General features: G+C 31.2%; 4 protein-coding genes across 4 annotated transcripts; all 4 read left to right on the forward strand.

The window, feature by feature from the left end:
* The first annotated feature begins 1,260 nt into the window (after positions 1-1,260).
* LOC125839221 (uncharacterized) lies at positions 1,261-1,593 on the forward strand. The gene has a single exon (XM_049518191.1). The coding sequence runs from the start codon at positions 1,261-1,263 to the stop codon at positions 1,591-1,593; it is 333 nt and encodes a 110-aa protein (XP_049374148.1).
* Positions 1,594-8,579: 6,986 nt separating this feature from the next.
* Positions 8,580-8,921, forward strand: LOC125839223 (glycine-rich cell wall structural protein 1.0-like). Its single transcript, XM_049518192.1, has one exon. It carries the CDS (start codon positions 8,580-8,582, stop codon positions 8,919-8,921), a length of 342 nt encoding a protein of 113 aa, XP_049374149.1.
* A 5,424-nt stretch (positions 8,922-14,345) lies between these two features.
* Positions 14,346-15,058, forward strand: LOC125839332 (uncharacterized). Its single transcript, XM_049518329.1, has one exon. The coding sequence runs from the start codon at positions 14,407-14,409 to the stop codon at positions 14,953-14,955; it is 549 nt and encodes a 182-aa protein (XP_049374286.1). The 5' UTR covers positions 14,346-14,406; the 3' UTR covers positions 14,956-15,058.
* Positions 15,059-17,492: 2,434 nt separating this feature from the next.
* On the forward strand, positions 17,493-17,960 carry LOC125839333 (uncharacterized). The gene has a single exon (XM_049518330.1). It carries the CDS (start codon positions 17,493-17,495, stop codon positions 17,958-17,960), a length of 468 nt encoding a protein of 155 aa, XP_049374287.1.
* Positions 17,961-18,143: the final 183 nt, after the last annotated feature.

Raw genomic sequence — 18,143 nt, forward strand, 5'->3', positions numbered from 1 at the left:
AGATAACTTTGAATTGATTTATAGTTTTAAAAAAATGATTCAGACGTCTTAATCTTAATGGATCTAAGTACATATTATTGGCCTTTACCTCTTTTTTTGATTGTTTTTCTCTTTTACTCTTTTAGGAGATGGAGTAAAAGAGAGTTTATTGGTGAATTTTTTTTTCTTTGGGGAAGTAAGATTGATCTTCATGCAATATGTTACACAATATATTAACGTTGACATTGTACAACATGATTATTAAGGTGAGATGATTGAGTATAGGCATGGATATGTATGTTGTGTTCTGTTTTTTGGGAAATACATTACGTCAATTTCACCATACGATTATAAATTATTATGTTTTTTACTATATAACTAATGGGATATATTACCACTCAACATACCTCAAGATATTGTGATACGAACATATAAATATGTTGCAAAAAAGTTGTTTGATATTTCCGTGTTCAAGGCATAGCCTTTTAAAACATACTTATGTGACACCTAATTTCAGATTTTGAAAGTTAAATAAATCTTTTTTTCAACTGTAATTTTCTTAATATAATATTCAAATATCTTGAATTATCTATTGTAACTTACAGTACTTTTTACATAGTTTTCAAATATGTAAATTTTATTTCAAAAAAAAACTTAAAGATTTCAACATCCTACTTTTGGAATTACATTGTAGTACAATAAAGTTGTAAGAAATTGAGTTATGGAAGCGGGGAATAAACTAATCAATCCAATTTTGATAGAATAATTTTTGTCCAAAAAATTCAAGGTTACTCTCTTTAGGATTTGAAAGAAAGGTACTTAAATTATAGATTTAATTAGATGATCTTATGTCAATTATATTATCTATACTAGGCCAAACATGAGCTCATATTCAGTAGAACAATTCATTGATACCCCTGGATGAAAAATTCCAAAGTTGTCCTATGGTCTGTGAAGAGGAAAAAAATATTATCGTACTTATTTGGTCGATGACATCCTATAAATATCCTCTAAAATAGTTACGTTGTCAAGCAAACATATTCTTTTTGGAACTCCAGGATAACCTGCCGTTGCTATAAGCTCTGCCATAACATCTGTCCTTTGAGTGAGGACTCTGTGCGCTGAGCACTTTCTGCGGGTAAACCCCCATGGTATAATAGCATGTAGTACGATAGGCTCGACTCAGAAGGTATTGATGGAGGATTGATCTTGGGTCATCCGTCACCCCTTCAAACCAACTGAGTCATCCTGAAGGTCGAAGGATAAGCAAGCATCTTTACAATGGATAATATGCCAATGATTGTGAGCATACTCTCCGTTTTTCTGATAATAATTTTGACGATTTTGTGCGCCATATGCGTCATATGCCTCTACGCACGCAAGCAGATCAAGGAAAAAAGAGTAGGCGATGTGGAAATAGGTTGTGGAACCGATGGATTTAGAACTGCGTTGGTGATTTGTTTGTCCGGCACCGGAGGAGCTGCTGTCGCAGGCGGTGCAGTGGCAGAGACAGTGGTTGGTAGCGGTGATACGGTTAAGGAGGGTTGTTGTTTCGGTGGTGGCGCTGATGGCGGAGGTGGTTGCGGTGGTTGTGGTGGATGCGGAGGTGGTTGACTTAAGTTTCTAAATAACTTATATATGCATAATTAGATATAAGTTCGATGGTTAAACGACAAACACTTGTAATTTTATGCGTATATTGAGTTGCCGATTACATATGTTACACAAACACCTACGGTTGGTCCATGTATGTTTATCCTCCATGAATTAAAAAATAAATCTCACAATTCAAGTCCTACAGTATTTGCACTTCTCTAAGAATAAGTCTTCCATCTCTAATATCCAAAAAATGTAACATTTGTATATAATCTAAACACATATCATGGAAAGTGAGGGTGAAGGTGAAGATGAGGTATGTTGGAAGGTGTGAAGGACATAATCAATATGAAATGTCACTCGTAAAACTTATTTTTTTATTTGCAAGAAACCATTTTCTTCATTGTTAAGAAACTTTGTTTTCATTACTGTACTTTTTCTTCATTGTTCGGGTGACACACAAATCGAAATGGAAAGAAAGGTACTAAAATCTATAGATTAATTAGATGATGTTAAGTCAAAAGCATATTTCACCGGACCAAAAAGAGCTCAGAGATATCAGTAGAACAATTCATAATACTCCTATAGTTGAAAGAAACTAAAAATATAGTATAAAATGAAAAGTTCCAAAGTAAGCGCTAGTGATTTGATTTAAGGATTGCATATGAAGAGCCAAAAAATAATACAACTTGAGTACATTAAAAAGTAATCCTATGAATAATAAGGAAAAAATAATATCGTAATTGGTCAATGGCTTGCTATAAATAGCCTCAAATTAAAATAGTTGTCATATTCATTATGGACTTAGCCATTTTTGCGATCATATTCTGCATTTTTTAAATAATTTTGTGCGCCATATGGCGCTACAAACGCCAGAAAGACGAGGATAAAGAACGAGCTGACATGGAAATGGCCGCGGGTAGTGGGGCCCGCGGATTGAGAGACAGGAATATGATTGGCTTGGCCGAGCCCGGACGAGCTGTTCTCGAAGGTGGTGCAACCATAGCTATACTGGTTTTGTAGCGATGGTAGTGATGGTGATTATGACTCTGACAGTTATGGAGATTAATTTGAATTAAATTACAATTTTTTTTAATCTTTTTAATTAGAATAGGAGAAGAGAAAATGGGAAATCGAACCATTATGAATCTTTGTTTTGATTTTTTAATGTTAGATATCCACGGTAAAGATTGATCTGTTGTGAATTAGTGTGCATATAGAGACCTTTTACCTCACTTGATATATGTTCTGTGATAGTGTGTTGTTATGCCTTTTGGGGCCACATGTTCTTTATCATTTTTAGAGAAAAAAATTGGTGCTAACGTGGGATAATTGAGTTTATGGGTGGATTATGGATATGTATAATACTTTATCGAAGAAAAAATTGAAACTCAAAAATTCAAGGTTGAAAAATCCAAATTTTATTAGTTTGATTTGATTTATAAATTTTAAAATTTGACACAAATTATTTAATTGATATATGAAAAAATCGAATCAATCCGTTCATGTACACCCTAATTGTGGCAAGGTTATTTCCTCGATGTAAATCAAAATATTAGATTGTCTAGAGGTTTTCAATTTGAATTAAATCGTTACACATACATGTTAACATGCAATCCTGACCAACAAATTTAAAGTAAATGATTTTGTTCTCTTAAATGAGGGACTTCTATATTAGACGTGGGTATAGATTGCACCATACAGTAAAACCTCTATAAATTAATAATTTCTTTAAAATAATATTTTTTTTGGGTCCCGACTTGGGCCAATGGAAAAAATCATCAATTTCGATAAGATAATAAGATAATATATTTCCAGAAGATCCCTATATAAATATATGGTCCCATTAATATCATAAATTAATAATTCTTTAAAAGTACAAATATATCTAAGACAATTTAGTGAAATATTATTCTATCGTGTTCTGTTTTTTCTTAAAATTTAAATCTAGCTGAAGCTCATCTCTAACTTTTCTTATTGCATCCAAGAGCTCCGGTGTTGTCTTTTCGAACTACACCATAAAATTGTGAAGAGTTCTAGATGCGATAAGTGTTTCCTTACGCATAACTGGTTCCAAAGGTATAGTATCATCTTCAACTTTCATCATCAACATTGCTTTTTCCGATGGTATCCACAATTTATTCTAAGCTCTGGACCTCTGACCATGTATCACTTTCACCCGAATAATCCAACAGGTTATTGACATCCATTTTATTATGGTAACCAAGATCATTAATCAATGACCTCAAGTTCATGAATGACATTTTCACAAGTAGGTTCATTCAAATTCTCTAAGATTGCATCTCCCGAACGAATTTTACAGTGTCGAAAATAATTTGATATTGTCTCTTGCTGAACTTGTCCAAACAGGGATTGCAAAATTGATAGCATCTAAAACATTAATCTTTGTTGGATCAGTTTGTCCCACTTCATAGTCTTCTAATATCCTACAATAAAATCTGTTTGATAATACATCTTGAAAGATCTTATTATCCCAGCATCACAAGGTTGAAATTAGTAAGATACAATGATTTTGATGTATTCGTTGTACTTTATGTATAATATTTTTTTTATGTGAAATCAATAAATATGATATATAAATTAGTAAGATACAATGATTTTGATATATTCAAAATTAACCTTCATTAATTCTCAAATCATTCTTTAAAGTAATAAATATTAATTTATCGATTAAATAATATCTCTATAAAATAATAAAATTTCATGGTCCCACCTATATTAATTTATAGAGGTTTTACTGTATTTCTTTTCTTATTGATTGAATTCAGGTTGAGAGAGGAATATGCTATCGAAACCCTACGGGTCGTTTGGTGTGAAGGATAATACCAAATAGTCCTGGGATTAAATTATAGTACCACTTAATTTGTTGTTTGGTTGGCAAGTTCGGGATAACTTATCCCAGAATTAATAATTAATACCGGATAGGTTATCCCTCCCTTTGGGTGGTATAGTAATCCCGGGATAATTTATCCCGGGATAAAATAAGTAAATGACAAAAATGTCTCTTTCAACCATTTTGTTACATAACTTTTTACATTTATAAAGGGCATTTTTGTAAACAAATCAATTGTTCTTAAAATTTATTATTTTGAATACAACAAACCAAATACTCAATAAAAAATAATCCCATCATAGCTAATCTTATCATAATTTATCAGATCATAATTGATCCTATCATAACTTGAATTCAAACCAAACGACCCTACAACTTATGCATAAAACGTTACTCCTAGTAACTAATATATTTATAATCAACATTGTTAATATTAGTCTTTTTGTCCATTAAATAAAATAATACGATACTATCAAAAACATTTATTTTAATTTCGGAAATTTATAAAATAACTTATTATTTTAATGAAGTGATTTAGATAACGACTTACCAAAGCCTAGTTATTAATTCATGTCCGGTAAGTTAAACCAATTTTAATGGACTTTTTAGGTGCCTAACACCTTCCCTTTAATTCGGGTCCATAATTTGAAATGTGTGTGTTAATTGAACCAGGCGACCCGACCCGACCGATAGAGCAGCTAAACGAAGAGGGTCTGTCTCACTTTTGGGTGAAAATGGCAGCATCATTCAGATGGGTACTACAGCTACACAAGGATGTACCAAAAGCAGCAAGACTTTACTCAGAGGGTTTGGATTTCTCCATTAATGTCTGTACTCATAGATGGGCTGAGCTCCAATCTGGGCCTCTCAAACTTGCTCTCATGCATTCATCAAGGTACTTTTCTCTCTTTTGGCAAATTTCTTGAATCATCATCTAAACAGTTGATTGTGGATCAAGATGTGTTAAAGTTCACATTTTTGGGTTCTGGGGTTTGGTAGTTTGGTCTGCTTATATTTGAAATTTGGTGTTTTTTTTTTTGGATTTTCAAGATATTTGCTTATTAAATGTGTTTCCTTCCCTTGCCTATATTGTTCTTGAATATTCATCTAAAATGTTATTGTTCAGAAAGATGTGTTGAAGTTCTTAATTTGGGTTTTGGTGCTGGGTAGTTTAATATGTTTGGATTTAAAAGTTAGCGGCTTTTAAGAATTTCAGGATATTTTAGTGTTTCTCTCCTAACAAGTAGTTGATTGACAAGAGAGAGTTTCGCGGATGGTATCCTCACTTCCAACCCGAAGGTTGTAAGTTCGAGTCCAAGGGAGCAAAAAGGGTGGGAACTCCTAGGGAGGGGTATGGGAAAAAAAAGCAGTTGATTGATGATGATAATGTCTTCATTTTGGGTTCTTCTGATTCAGTGTCCTATATTGTAAGAGTGATTTTCGAGAACTATAATTTGCATTTCTCCTCATATCAAAATGGTAAAAATATATACATTTTTTAATTTTGGTAAAAAGCTCTCTTAGTTTGAATTGGAATGGACAGTTCATTGCTAAGAGTTGAATGCAGCTTTGGGAAGCAGCTTTTATACGCATATTTTGGAGTATTTGGCGTAAGAGAAATTGTAGATGTTTTGGTGGGAATAAAGAACATATGTCTCAAGAGTCTTTTCTGAGCTTATGTACATCTTCAACCTATAGAAGGAACAAAACTTCGTTAAGCTACTATAGTGTACCTCCTTGGAACATATTCAATTAAAAAATGGCAAACTTCGTGGGACATCAGGAGTATTTGATCCTTCCCTTGTAAGCTGATAATTTTGCCAGTGGCTTGCCTTTTAATATCATTGGTTAATATACTTTAAGAAAAATGAATTATTCCCGTAGTTAGAGTAAATTGGATTTGAGAAAATCCTCTTTTTTATTTTACATCATAGTGAGTTACATGTGCTATGCTAGTTTTAGATCAAGGAATAACATATGAACAATTCTGGCACGAAATTTGTTTGTGAGGAGGAATAATATGCTGGTCTTTTGTTGAGGAATTACAAATTGGGCAGCTCTGGCAGGACAAAGTTTATAGGCGTTGTAGACAGTGATGCAAAGCAGCTCACTCAAGCTCCTTTAAAAGAATCTGATATTAAGCTGGATACTTGTGGACTATCAAACAGAAGATACATCTTGGATCAGATTCTTGAGCTGTAACGAGTGTTCAGAAAGTCTAGGAAAATGTATATTTTAACCACATCCATACGAGCTGAAGTGTTGGAACATTTTAGCCCTTTTAGTGCAACTATGAGCCATCTAGTATATGTACTAAGGCCGGTTCAGTGCATACAAGGATGATTTGTTGTTTGAAAGACTTTGTACTTGTCAAGATAAGGTCAAGTTGTTATAAACCTTAACTGTTACTGCATCACCTTCAGAGTCCTAGATATGCTGCTTAGTCTAGAGTTCTGTTTTGTTTGCTTTCAGATATATGGTAAGCCTAGCTTGATAACCTTCGCTTACTATATTCTGTGGTTTGTATTTAGCTGCATTTTTTGTCGTTGCTTGATTTAATAGCCTTCCCAATGTTGCGTGCAGTTGCTTCAAGTTTTAGTCTGCATCTCAATTAGGCATAAACTATGACAATTGTCTGTCTTATTGGTCACTTGTTTCTGTTTGTGATTCTGTCTTTTTTTTTTGTTGTTGTTGTTATTGTTATTGAGCGTCATACAACTGGTTAGCTGCTAACTTTTGTTTTACAGTGACATTGTTGTGCAGAAGGGATACTCATCCCTCCTATCCTTTACAGTTGATGACATAAACAATTCGGTGACCAAACTATTGGCTTTAGGTGCCGAGTTGGATGGCCCCATCAAATATGAAATCCATGGAAAGGTAACCAAAATTTCTTAAGGTTGCTTTCAAAATTGTTGACTGGCATTGGTTTATGCTCGTTATTTACACATCGATCAGAATTTTGTTCTGCATTCAGCATTTATGTTGATGAAACTGACCTATCACATACTGTATATGGTCCTTGTAGGTTGCTGCTTTGCGGTGTGTGGATGGACATATGTTAGGACTTTATCAGCCATCCTAGGCATCCTCGAAACAACCACTTGCAGGTAAAAGAAATCGCGACTTCTGGAACAAGCTAAATTGGTTGCTCGACGTAGATTTTGCATTCAGGTGTATTGTTGAAAGAGAGAATTGACTCTTGTACATGGAGGTGAAGCACATAAAGAGAGTCATTACAATAGTTGAATTCCTACTGTATTTGTTTTGATGTTTTGTTCGGGTTATACTTTTGTAACATGATGTTTTGTATTCACCAACATGGATTGTGGTGCTCCATCCTAAATCAGAGGTCTCGGGTGCTAGCTCGGGGTATGGAGAAAATTTTGTTGGGAGCGCCATCCTCGAATGGGCCTTGCAGTGCGCGATCTGGATTTAGTTGGGGCTCCAATATGGGTTCCGGATACCGGGTGGGAAACAAAAAAAACAGAATGTTTTGTATTCAAAACTATCCTTTTGTAACATAAATCCATATCCTGATATTAAAAATCCTTCATTCAAGTGATTCTATCACGTGATTTGGGTGGGTTCTCTATAAAGGTATCCAGAGAGTTACTCCCTCCGTCTTAAATTATCTGTCATTTATACGACCCTTGAGGAATGTTAATTAGGAGGGATATTTGATTAATTTATCCTTATTTATCTAAATTATAGTCTCTCCATTAAATGTTTCCTCTATTTATGAAATCTACTACGAATTTTTAAAACGACAAATAATTTTAGACAACTATACGGAGGAGGTAGTAGTTTAGTTTGATCAAGAGTTGGACAAACTCTAAAGAAGATGTAATTACTGTAACAAATGTATCAATGCTTATTAGCTATATAGTCGATCAAGAAAATAAATACACACTAATCAAGCAAACCTGATTAATTAATAAAAGAGTAGCCTAGTTGTCATCAAAAGAAAATTCAAGAAATTAATTACACAAAGTCAACGAACCCAAGTTGAAGAAAACTTAAATTAAATTGAACTCACATGCACACATCGGTTTTTCCTGAAAAAGTGTCACGTAATTAAGTTCAAGTACCTTCTAAAATCCAAAGCCTCCATCTTTTTTCAATTCTTCAAAGTTTTTGTATCATAATAATGGAGGGGTTTGTTATAGCAATCATATTATTTCTTTTTGCGTTTGTTGTATCTGTTATTTACTTCACTTCTTGTTATAAGAAAGGCAACAATAAGAAGCACCGTCCTGTGGGGATCGATGCGAGGCGAAGAAATAGAGCGTCAATTTCTGATCAAACTTATGGTTCTGGTGGAATAGGAGGGGGAAATTATAATGGCAATGACGTGAGTGGCGGTGGTGCTGCCTTCGTGGCTGGCGCTGCTGCCATGTCAGCAGCTTTGACAAGCATAGCTATAGATGGTGATGGTGGTAATGGTGGTGGTGGTAATGATGGTGGAGGTGGTGATGGTGGAGGAAGTTGACTTGGTCAGAATCGTAGCTATTAAACTAATATTGTAAGGATAATGTTTACGTGCCACATGCATGTGGCTAGTTTTTTTTTCCTATTTTATTATGTTATTTTGGTGAGAATTTATGTAATTAGATATGTTATTTGTACAAAATGTTATAATTTAATTTCTTCTTCTTATTTCCCCATAAAAGAATAAGTACTCCTCTATTTGATTATTGAATTAATTAAAATTAATATCCGTCAATATAATATAATAAAAATGATATTTTATATGAACAAGTTGTTTCAGCTAATAACCTGTTTTATTTTTAAGATATATAAATCTCATTTTTACGTAAAAAATTACACATAAATATTTTTTCATAAGATGAAGATATAAAATATATTGTTTACACTACAAAATACATATAAGTTAAAATTCTTTAATTGTAGTATATCCAAGAAGCATATGCCAACTCATGTGACAAAAAATTGGTGACAAGTTGCTGATAAAATGTGGTTGAGCTTATTTAATGTGATATATATATGCCAATATATTTTACTAATATTATTTCTGTTGACTATAGGATAAAATTTTCCAGCTTCGATATTATATTGTTTTCTACTGAAGTAGTTTTCAGCTTTCAACCACTCTAATTTTATTAATCATAAAATTATAAACAAACTCCGTGGGGCTTAACTAGTTTACCAAATAAAAATAAAAAATCTCCCCATTATTTGCACATTTATTAGTATTTTAATTAAACAACTTGATAAGTTCCAATATTATTTTAATCCTACTTAGTGCTACTTAATAATGTTAATCATCCTTCTTCATACGAACAATTAATTAGAACTCAACATGACATCCCTTTTCTCTTGTTTATGTAGCGGAGGCTTCGAAAAAGATCGAAGTATAAGGCGCGATTGGAGCTTTCCTCATTCACCTCCGTTAGATCCTGATTTATCTGATGTTGAAGATGATGATAAATATTATACGTACACACAAAAAAGTGCAACGCATACAATTGCTTTAGGAGAGTCCACCACTAAAGTCGTCTATACAAATGATGATGATGATGGTGCTAATAGTGGATACATTAGTCATGATGAGGGTATTTATTGTGGAAATGGTGAGAATAACTCCGTTAATGATAGTGTTAACGGGGTTGATAGTACACCAACCGTTGATGGTGGCTATGAAAATGATGATGGTGGTGATGATGGATATGCTAGTGCTGACGGAGGAGAGGAAGATGATGGAGACGATAACTATAGCGGAGATGGTGGGAGTAGTTTCCGCGGTGGTGACTATGAGAGTGCATGAGAAAGTATCACATGCACGATCGATGCATTTGATTGATCAAAGTTTTAAATTTCTTCCGAATCCATATTATATGTGCAATATTTCTCATCGTTAATCTTTTCTTCTTTCCTCTCTTTTTTGTTACATGATTTATATATTGTGTATTGAAGATTGAGGTTAATTATACACATGTTAGTGTGTATTTGTTTTTTTGTTTACGGTATTAGGTTATATTTGAATGATATTTACATATAAACCTTCTTAAAATGTAACTTTATGGTGTAAATAATTTTCTTATGCTGATAGTAGATAACTAGATATAATTACTTGCCACTATGTGTAAAGAACTTCTTACACTATTTATAGATAATGACTTTCAAAAAAATATATTTTTATCTTGAAGATTTTAAAAATTATCTACAATGATAAATAAAGATAACGATAGACCTACGTGTATGATTGCATGTTATGGGTGCGAAATCACTCATAATTTGCTTCCGGGTAAATTATAAGTTATAACAATTATTATTATTCCACGATACCACAAAACCTTATGAATTCTACAACTAACAATATTTTTGAAGAATTTTCTAAAACTCTCATTTCTAAGATAAAAATATCACATGACCATCAACTTTATATAATATATAAGGTAGAAGGTTTATATCAACTTTTATTGTTTATTCTAAATTTTTTTTAAGTATAACCTCCTATATTACAACTTATCTGTTTAGGATTTATTATTATTTTTCTCTAGTTATTTTACTACTCCCAAAAATTTTATTTTTAATTTCCCTTCGTGATAGATATAGCAAACACAAAATTCATATTTGTATGCTATAGCAAAGTTTGCATAACTGCGCTCCATAGCAAACATATATATGTATAATTCGCTATACATATACAAAAAAAACAGTTGTATAATTCGCTATACATATACAAAGAAAGCAGTTGTATACAAAAGATCAATTGTATAATCTGTGTATGTATAAAACGAGAAAGAGAGAAAGACAAAAAAAAACTGGGCAGGAAAATATTTATATATATTGTATAATTATAAGTGTATAGGACGAAGATATATGTATTTGCATGTGTATATACAATTTTCTCTCGCTTTATACAAACAGAAGTGCAATTTATACATTTCGTTTCTTGTTGTATAAAGTGAGAGAGGTGAGTGAGCGAACGAGATCTGGGAGAGTGGTGAGCGAGATCTAGGAGAGGGGAGAGAGGGGAACGAAAATATATGTATATATACAATTTTCTCTCGCTTTATACAAACACAAACGCATTTTATACATTTGCGTTTTTGGATAAAGTGAGAGAGGCGAGTGAGACTGCCACCAAACGAGAGTGGCGAGTGAGATTCCACCAGGGAGAGTGGCGAAAATAGCAATAGTTTGCTATAGGGTACAATTAAATCAAAGTACATTTATAACATTTAATTTGAATTAATTGTTTGCTATTATATACAATTTTCCCTTTTTTAAATGATAGTAACAAATTATAGTAGTTGATTACATATATACATAATGGGATTAACATAATATAAAGAGAAAAAAGTTCAAATGAAAGAAGGCCCATGGGCCAATGGCCATTTTGGGTAAAAGCCCATTTCTTTGTTTAGCTTAAAAGGCCGTATTCACTACAAACCTAAACAATTCACAAAAACCGACTCACCAGCCCAAACATATACACTTCCACATTTTACAAACATAAAAGGACTATTTATGTTTAAAAGTATAAAAGTAAAGGACCAAAGAACACTTGTGATTATACACAAGGGACTATTTTGATAAAGTTCGACAAGTATTTAGTGGAGATTTAAAGTACTAACTTTTGATAAATTTAAAGAATCAAAATTGTTTAGTGCATACGAACTATAATACATTAGATATCACGAATATGTCTTGTTTTTTTTTGTGACAGTTAGATATTTCTAAACGAACTAAACACATATAAAGAAGAAAATGAATGCTTCATCATTATTTATTTTTGATATTTTGATGTCATTTTATAAATTTCAAAGTTTTAAATGGTAAATGCACGTATCAAAGTTAAATATATACACGTGTGTTTCACCATTTTTTTTTAAATATTACATTATGATATTTTAAGGTGGAACTAATTTCATTTAAAAATCATTCAAGAGTACATACAATGCATAAACTTTATATAATACTTGAAAACTCTTAGCATAAACAATAGAAAATAAATGTATCCTTTTAACACATTTTCTCATTCTTCTTCTCTAAATCTTTTTTGGCCTAATAAATTAGCATTTTATTAGTGGATATATAGTGGGGATCACATCACATGGTGCACTTTCTATCGGTTCATGTCACCCTCGCCAAGTAGTTCCGTGGTATCGAAACTATGTTCATCAAAATTAGAACAGATAAACAAAAATTATGTGTTATAACTTATAATTTTCTTTCCGTAGAGAATACAACCAACTAAACTTATCGTATATATATATGTGGTGGAAACATGTGTGCGCCAAATATTGTGTTGGATGGTCGAAATTTTACAGGTAAGAAACAAAAATAATTAGAGTCCACTATATTCTGCTAACCTAAAGACAATGCTTGATGCAACAATTCTCTGTGTTATTGCTTTATTAATATCTTATAATCTAAGAATCTAATTTATTCTGGGCACACCTTGTCTTAAAAAAACCATGTTCATATTAATGCATCACTAACCAAATAATTGATATGTATCATGATATTTTGATACCAAAAATTGATACGATTGACTATCTCCTATAATGGGTGGAACCACCTTAGGCAAAAGTAGTCTGATATCGAAAAATTATGCGAGGTATAGAAATTAAATGTTTTATTATGAATTTATATTAAATTTTGCATACCTTTATTATATGAAAAGATAATTTGCATATTTTTTTATCAAATTTCTGGCTCCGCCATTCATAGTGATACAACTTAACTTTTTTTTTCTTTGTATATGTGTTTAGGAATCTGAACATTTAAGTCAACATTTAAAAGTAATGGATAAATTAATCTAAATATTTATAAATTTCTATAGAAAAAGAATCTACATTATAAGGTTCAATAATAATGTTCTAGTATGGAATAAGTTAGGCGATAATCATATTTCTAATTAAAATTATCAGGCAATTAGCAAGAAACTTCCTAATTGCTCCACTAATTGGAATTTAATCTATTAAAATATGGTCCAAGTGCTATATCGTTCGATCACTAATTAAACATAATTAGTTTAATTCTTTATTGCGATAAGTATAATATATAATTATATATATAACTTTATTCTTATTCGGTCATGCATAATCTCCTAGATTGATATTGTCTCATGTATGGCCCTCTTTAATTTGATTTGTCTATTCATTACCAGAATTTAATTAGTGGGGCCATTAATCCTGAAAATATATGTATGTGTTGTCATTATAACATTTATACTACTAATTTTCTTGGTTAGAATAACAAGTGTTTTATTCTATATGCTTATTCGAACGAGTTAGTTCATTTCTTAGATGTAGTTTAATTGAGAAATCTGAATGTATGAGAAATATTTTTATCATATATTTTCATTTTATAATCATATAAAATATATTACTTCCTTTCATTGTTATATAAGTGTCAATTGGGATAGACTTGGAGTTTTGTGTTTTATTGAAACTATTGTGTCTGATTAAAGCATATGATTAACGTTTGATGCTTAAAAAGATGAGCATAAACACTTTTTCAAATTTCTAGTCGGTAGTGACTAATAGACATTTTATCATGTGTTATGTAAGAACATGTCATATTTCAAGTGTTTAAATGAAATTTAGATACAACTTTAAGGGTCCTCGATGTATTCAGTCTAATTATTCCATCATTTTCTTGTTTAGTTAATTAGGACCACCTAATTGTTTGATTGGTGAGTCAAGTAGGAAGCAGACCACGTGTAGATATGCCACTTGACTAACTTTAATTTCTTGGGATTTTTTATAAGATGTGATGCCATTTTTTAAAAAGTTTTTTATTCATTTATTTTAATTTATTTTGTTTGTTGTGCCATGTGTGTGTGGTGGTGGTGTTTTTTTTTGGGGGGGGGTGGGGGGGTGGGGGGGGGGATAATCTTGGCCTATTTAAATGCCAGCTTTTTTGTTCAAATTTCATATTATCTACTGAATTCTCTCCTCAAATATTACTACTACTTAGTGTTCAAATTTTGATATTAAGGTATGGCTAATTTGTTAGCTGTTGAGAACTGGACATGGATCGACGGTTGTGATGACTTGAGCAACTTCGACGTGTCACAAATCGACGGTGACATTGTTATGTCTTTACTTGATGACATGCAAGGTGATGATCATCATGATGATGAGAGATTAACGAGTGTTATTAGATGTCTTGAAGCCGAAATTGATCAGACTCAATCTTATCCTACTTTTAATAATGTAGTATCTGAATTGGTAGTAAGGGTCCATGGTCATGATTCTTTCCAAGACAAGCAAGAGAGAAATTATAATGGTGAAAATTTGCAATCGCAGAATACTATTGGTCAATGTCAAAGCGAAGATTTTGTTGAATCAAATGATCTTGATTTTAGTTGGATGGAGATGGAGATGGAGATGGTCCCTTCATACCCTAGCGATGAAATGAACTTGTGGTACATGGACAACAACTATGGACAAGATTATGAGGTTGTTAGTGGGATCTCTAACTACTCTGATACCGTTTCCTTTGAGGAAAATGATTATCATTCTTTGTGGCAAGAACAAAACGTATAAAGTTTTTGTTTAGATATAAATTTAAATTGGTGTAAGAAAAGAAAGAATCTTGATAACTAAATTAGACATTTCACTCATTATATACAGAGTACTTTAATTAAATCTATTAGTCTTCTCTAATTTAGATTTAAGTTATATATATCATTATGTAAAAAGAATTTTAAATTATTGGTGAATTTTAACCTCATAGTATGCTATTTATCAATTTTAATGATCAAATTACTATTTAATGTTAAACAAAATATTCACCTACAATTACATAATTAAGTAATCTAATGGTACAAAATTCATTATTGTTCTTTGTTAATACTTGTTTTCATTTCACCCAAACAACAACAAATATGCAACCAAAATTCAATATTATTATAACTAAATTACAGGGAAAAAACGATTTTGCTATCAAGGGTTATGTATATAATAATGATTAAAGAAAAAAATGATAATAATCATTAATTAAATTATTTTAGGAAGGCCATTTCCAATTGCATTTTGGCAGGGTATAATTTTTTATTCGAATATTTAAATGGACAATGACAAGTCACTACTCGATACTAAAGCAAATGTCCATATACAAAGTTCAAGAAAAAATATCAATAGTTGATATTGCTCCATATTTAATTAAAATATTTTGGATCAAAACCTTGAAATAAACAACTTCTTAACACATTTATTCGATGTAAATCTAAAATAATCGAGCTAATGAATTTCAGACTTTGAGTGAAGCGATGTCATCAACATATTTTGTGAAAATTAAGTAGTAAATATACATCTTTATAGAAATGATATGTGAAAAAACATATATAAAATATCAAATAATACCCCTGGACAAATTTACATTTCATCATCAATATTGTCAATTACTAACATCAATCAACTTCACCACCACAATTACTATTACTATCAACTGTCATTATCATGCAATCAACCATTATCATTACTAGTCACTAACATCAACCATTAACACCATCACCATAACAACAAACCATCTAGCTCCACCATTAATAATGAACATAAATATTTTCATTTTTTAATCAAATAATAATAATTTCATTTTATTATTTATTAAAAAAATATGAACTATTTTTATTTTAATTGTATATATATTTATTATGCTTATAAACAACTAAATTATTCTCATTCAAATGTGAAATACAAATCGTCTTAATCATTTAATATTAAATCTAGAGATAATATTTTAATTTAATGATTAAAATATATCTACAAATTCAGTTTCAGATATCTTAATTTTAATAAAAATAAATAAGGTCTAAAAACATTTGTGTAGCCAAGTATCGAGCCCTACGTACACATAACCTAAAGATAGACTTTCAAGTCTGTCATCCAACCAAATGTCTTGAATTTGATTTCTAAAATGAAAAAAATATAATAAAAAATATTTCCTTTTTAATCAACTATATATTACGCTATACAAATCTAAATTAATGAAACTTCAACTTCAACATAGATATCAAACAAATAAAATTGTCATGCATTTCATGGCCAAGGCGAACCCACGTACACGTGATCAATGATGTTTCACCATAACTATCTTTTGTTTTTATTTCATTATTTAAGCCTTTATGTCTGCAGGTATGATTTGTGCATGTTCTACATCAAATTCAAAGTACTTCAAATTTTAAAAAAATGGGTCAAAGTATTATTTGATAAACATTAAGTATATATTATTGTGTAGTGGCAATATAGTCGACAGGTTCAGAATTTTGATTCAATGTACTATAGTCTATATATATCGATCTGCTCCATCATGTCCTTTAAATAATATATAGAACTAAACTTTATTATTGTATAAGTTATATTCATGTTCCCTTTATTATTGTATGCTACCATGCCATCCCTTTCTTGGAAACCTCCCATAGGGACGGACATGTCAGTTTACATGGACTCAATAGCTTTTGTTCAAATTTTATATGTGTTAAAATATTCGCTAAATAGCTATAAATATTTGGATGTGAACCCAATTATTATTATATATTAAGTTGAAATTGCTATTAAAATATATATATTTTAAATTCTAAATCCATCACCGCACACACGACACCGGAACAATAGGGGTTCAGTAGTGGGACAGTGCACTAACTTGAAAAATAATGCATCAGTACTATATTAATTTTATAGATAAGCATATCTGATATTCATGTACATGTACCATGTATCACTCATAATATAGGAAGAAACTATATAAAATCCCAAGATTCAAGGTACTCAAATCATTTTTTTAAAGCATGGGTGCCATTATATTGCCAATAATTTTTACAAACACAATTATATTATATGTTGCCATAAAACTATACTGACAGGAGACAAAGTGTCCAATATGATCATATTAAAATATGTATAGTTGTTTTAATTGAATATAATCATTATATAATATTAATATTTCCTGCCAGCCCATAAAAATTGATCTATTTAAGCCTTTGATTTTTTGACATACACATTATTCTCAAGTTGTCATACACCACCATTCCAATTCCTAGTTTTTTTTCTCTAAACATCTTCAAATTAATTCACTACAAAATATGGCATATTTGGCATCAGAAAACTTAGTAGAAAATGATAGCGCGTTTCTCATGTCATTTCTTGATGAACCTTTGATGGAATATTGCGACCATGAGAAATTAAACATTTTAATTCAATCTCTAGAAGCAGAGCTTGAATATCCCAATATTAAAGGGGATTGTATATTTGATGATGATAACGTTCAAAATTTGAACTTTATTGATAATTCGAGTTTGAATTTCTACCATTGTGAAGATAACATGTACATTAGATCCGCCCCCGAAGATGGTGAAGATAGCTCAGAGGAACTAGTTGATGTGGATGATTTTAGTTGGATGGATACGGAGATGTCATCATTAACTAGTCCTAGTAATAACAACATGATTGAATTTCAAACTTTTATAACATGCATTCCAATTGAGGATGAAGTATATGATTCTCTATGGCTACAAACTGACTTGTCAATGGTAGATAATATTAACCAATAGTAATGAGAACCTGAGTTGATTTTATTTTTTTTAAATTCCTCAGTGTAAAAGATTTGATCCAATTTGGATTATTACTACTAGTTCACCTGTAAATTTTGCTTAATATTATTTTATATAAGTTTTTTCTTTTCTTTTCTACTTTACATGTGGAAATTCTTTTCTAAACTAAGTTTAACATGACCC

This window comes from Solanum verrucosum, unplaced genomic scaffold (assembly GCF_900185275.1).
Source record: "Solanum verrucosum unplaced genomic scaffold, falcon-dt-bn FXZP01000170.1, whole genome shotgun sequence".
NCBI classification, from domain to species: Eukaryota; Viridiplantae; Streptophyta; class Magnoliopsida; order Solanales; family Solanaceae; genus Solanum; species Solanum verrucosum.

What these genes read in the sequence shown, in the direction of transcription:
- LOC125839221 (XM_049518191.1), top strand. Translation starts at nt 1,261, where the DNA reads ATGGATAATATGCCAATGATTGTGAGCATACTCTCCGTTTTTCTGATA.
- LOC125839223 (XM_049518192.1), top strand. Translation starts at nt 8,580, where the DNA reads ATGGAGGGGTTTGTTATAGCAATCATATTATTTCTTTTTGCGTTTGTT.
- LOC125839332 (XM_049518329.1), top strand. Translation starts at nt 14,407, where the DNA reads ATGGCTAATTTGTTAGCTGTTGAGAACTGGACATGGATCGACGGTTGT.
- LOC125839333 (XM_049518330.1), top strand. Translation starts at nt 17,493, where the DNA reads ATGGCATATTTGGCATCAGAAAACTTAGTAGAAAATGATAGCGCGTTT.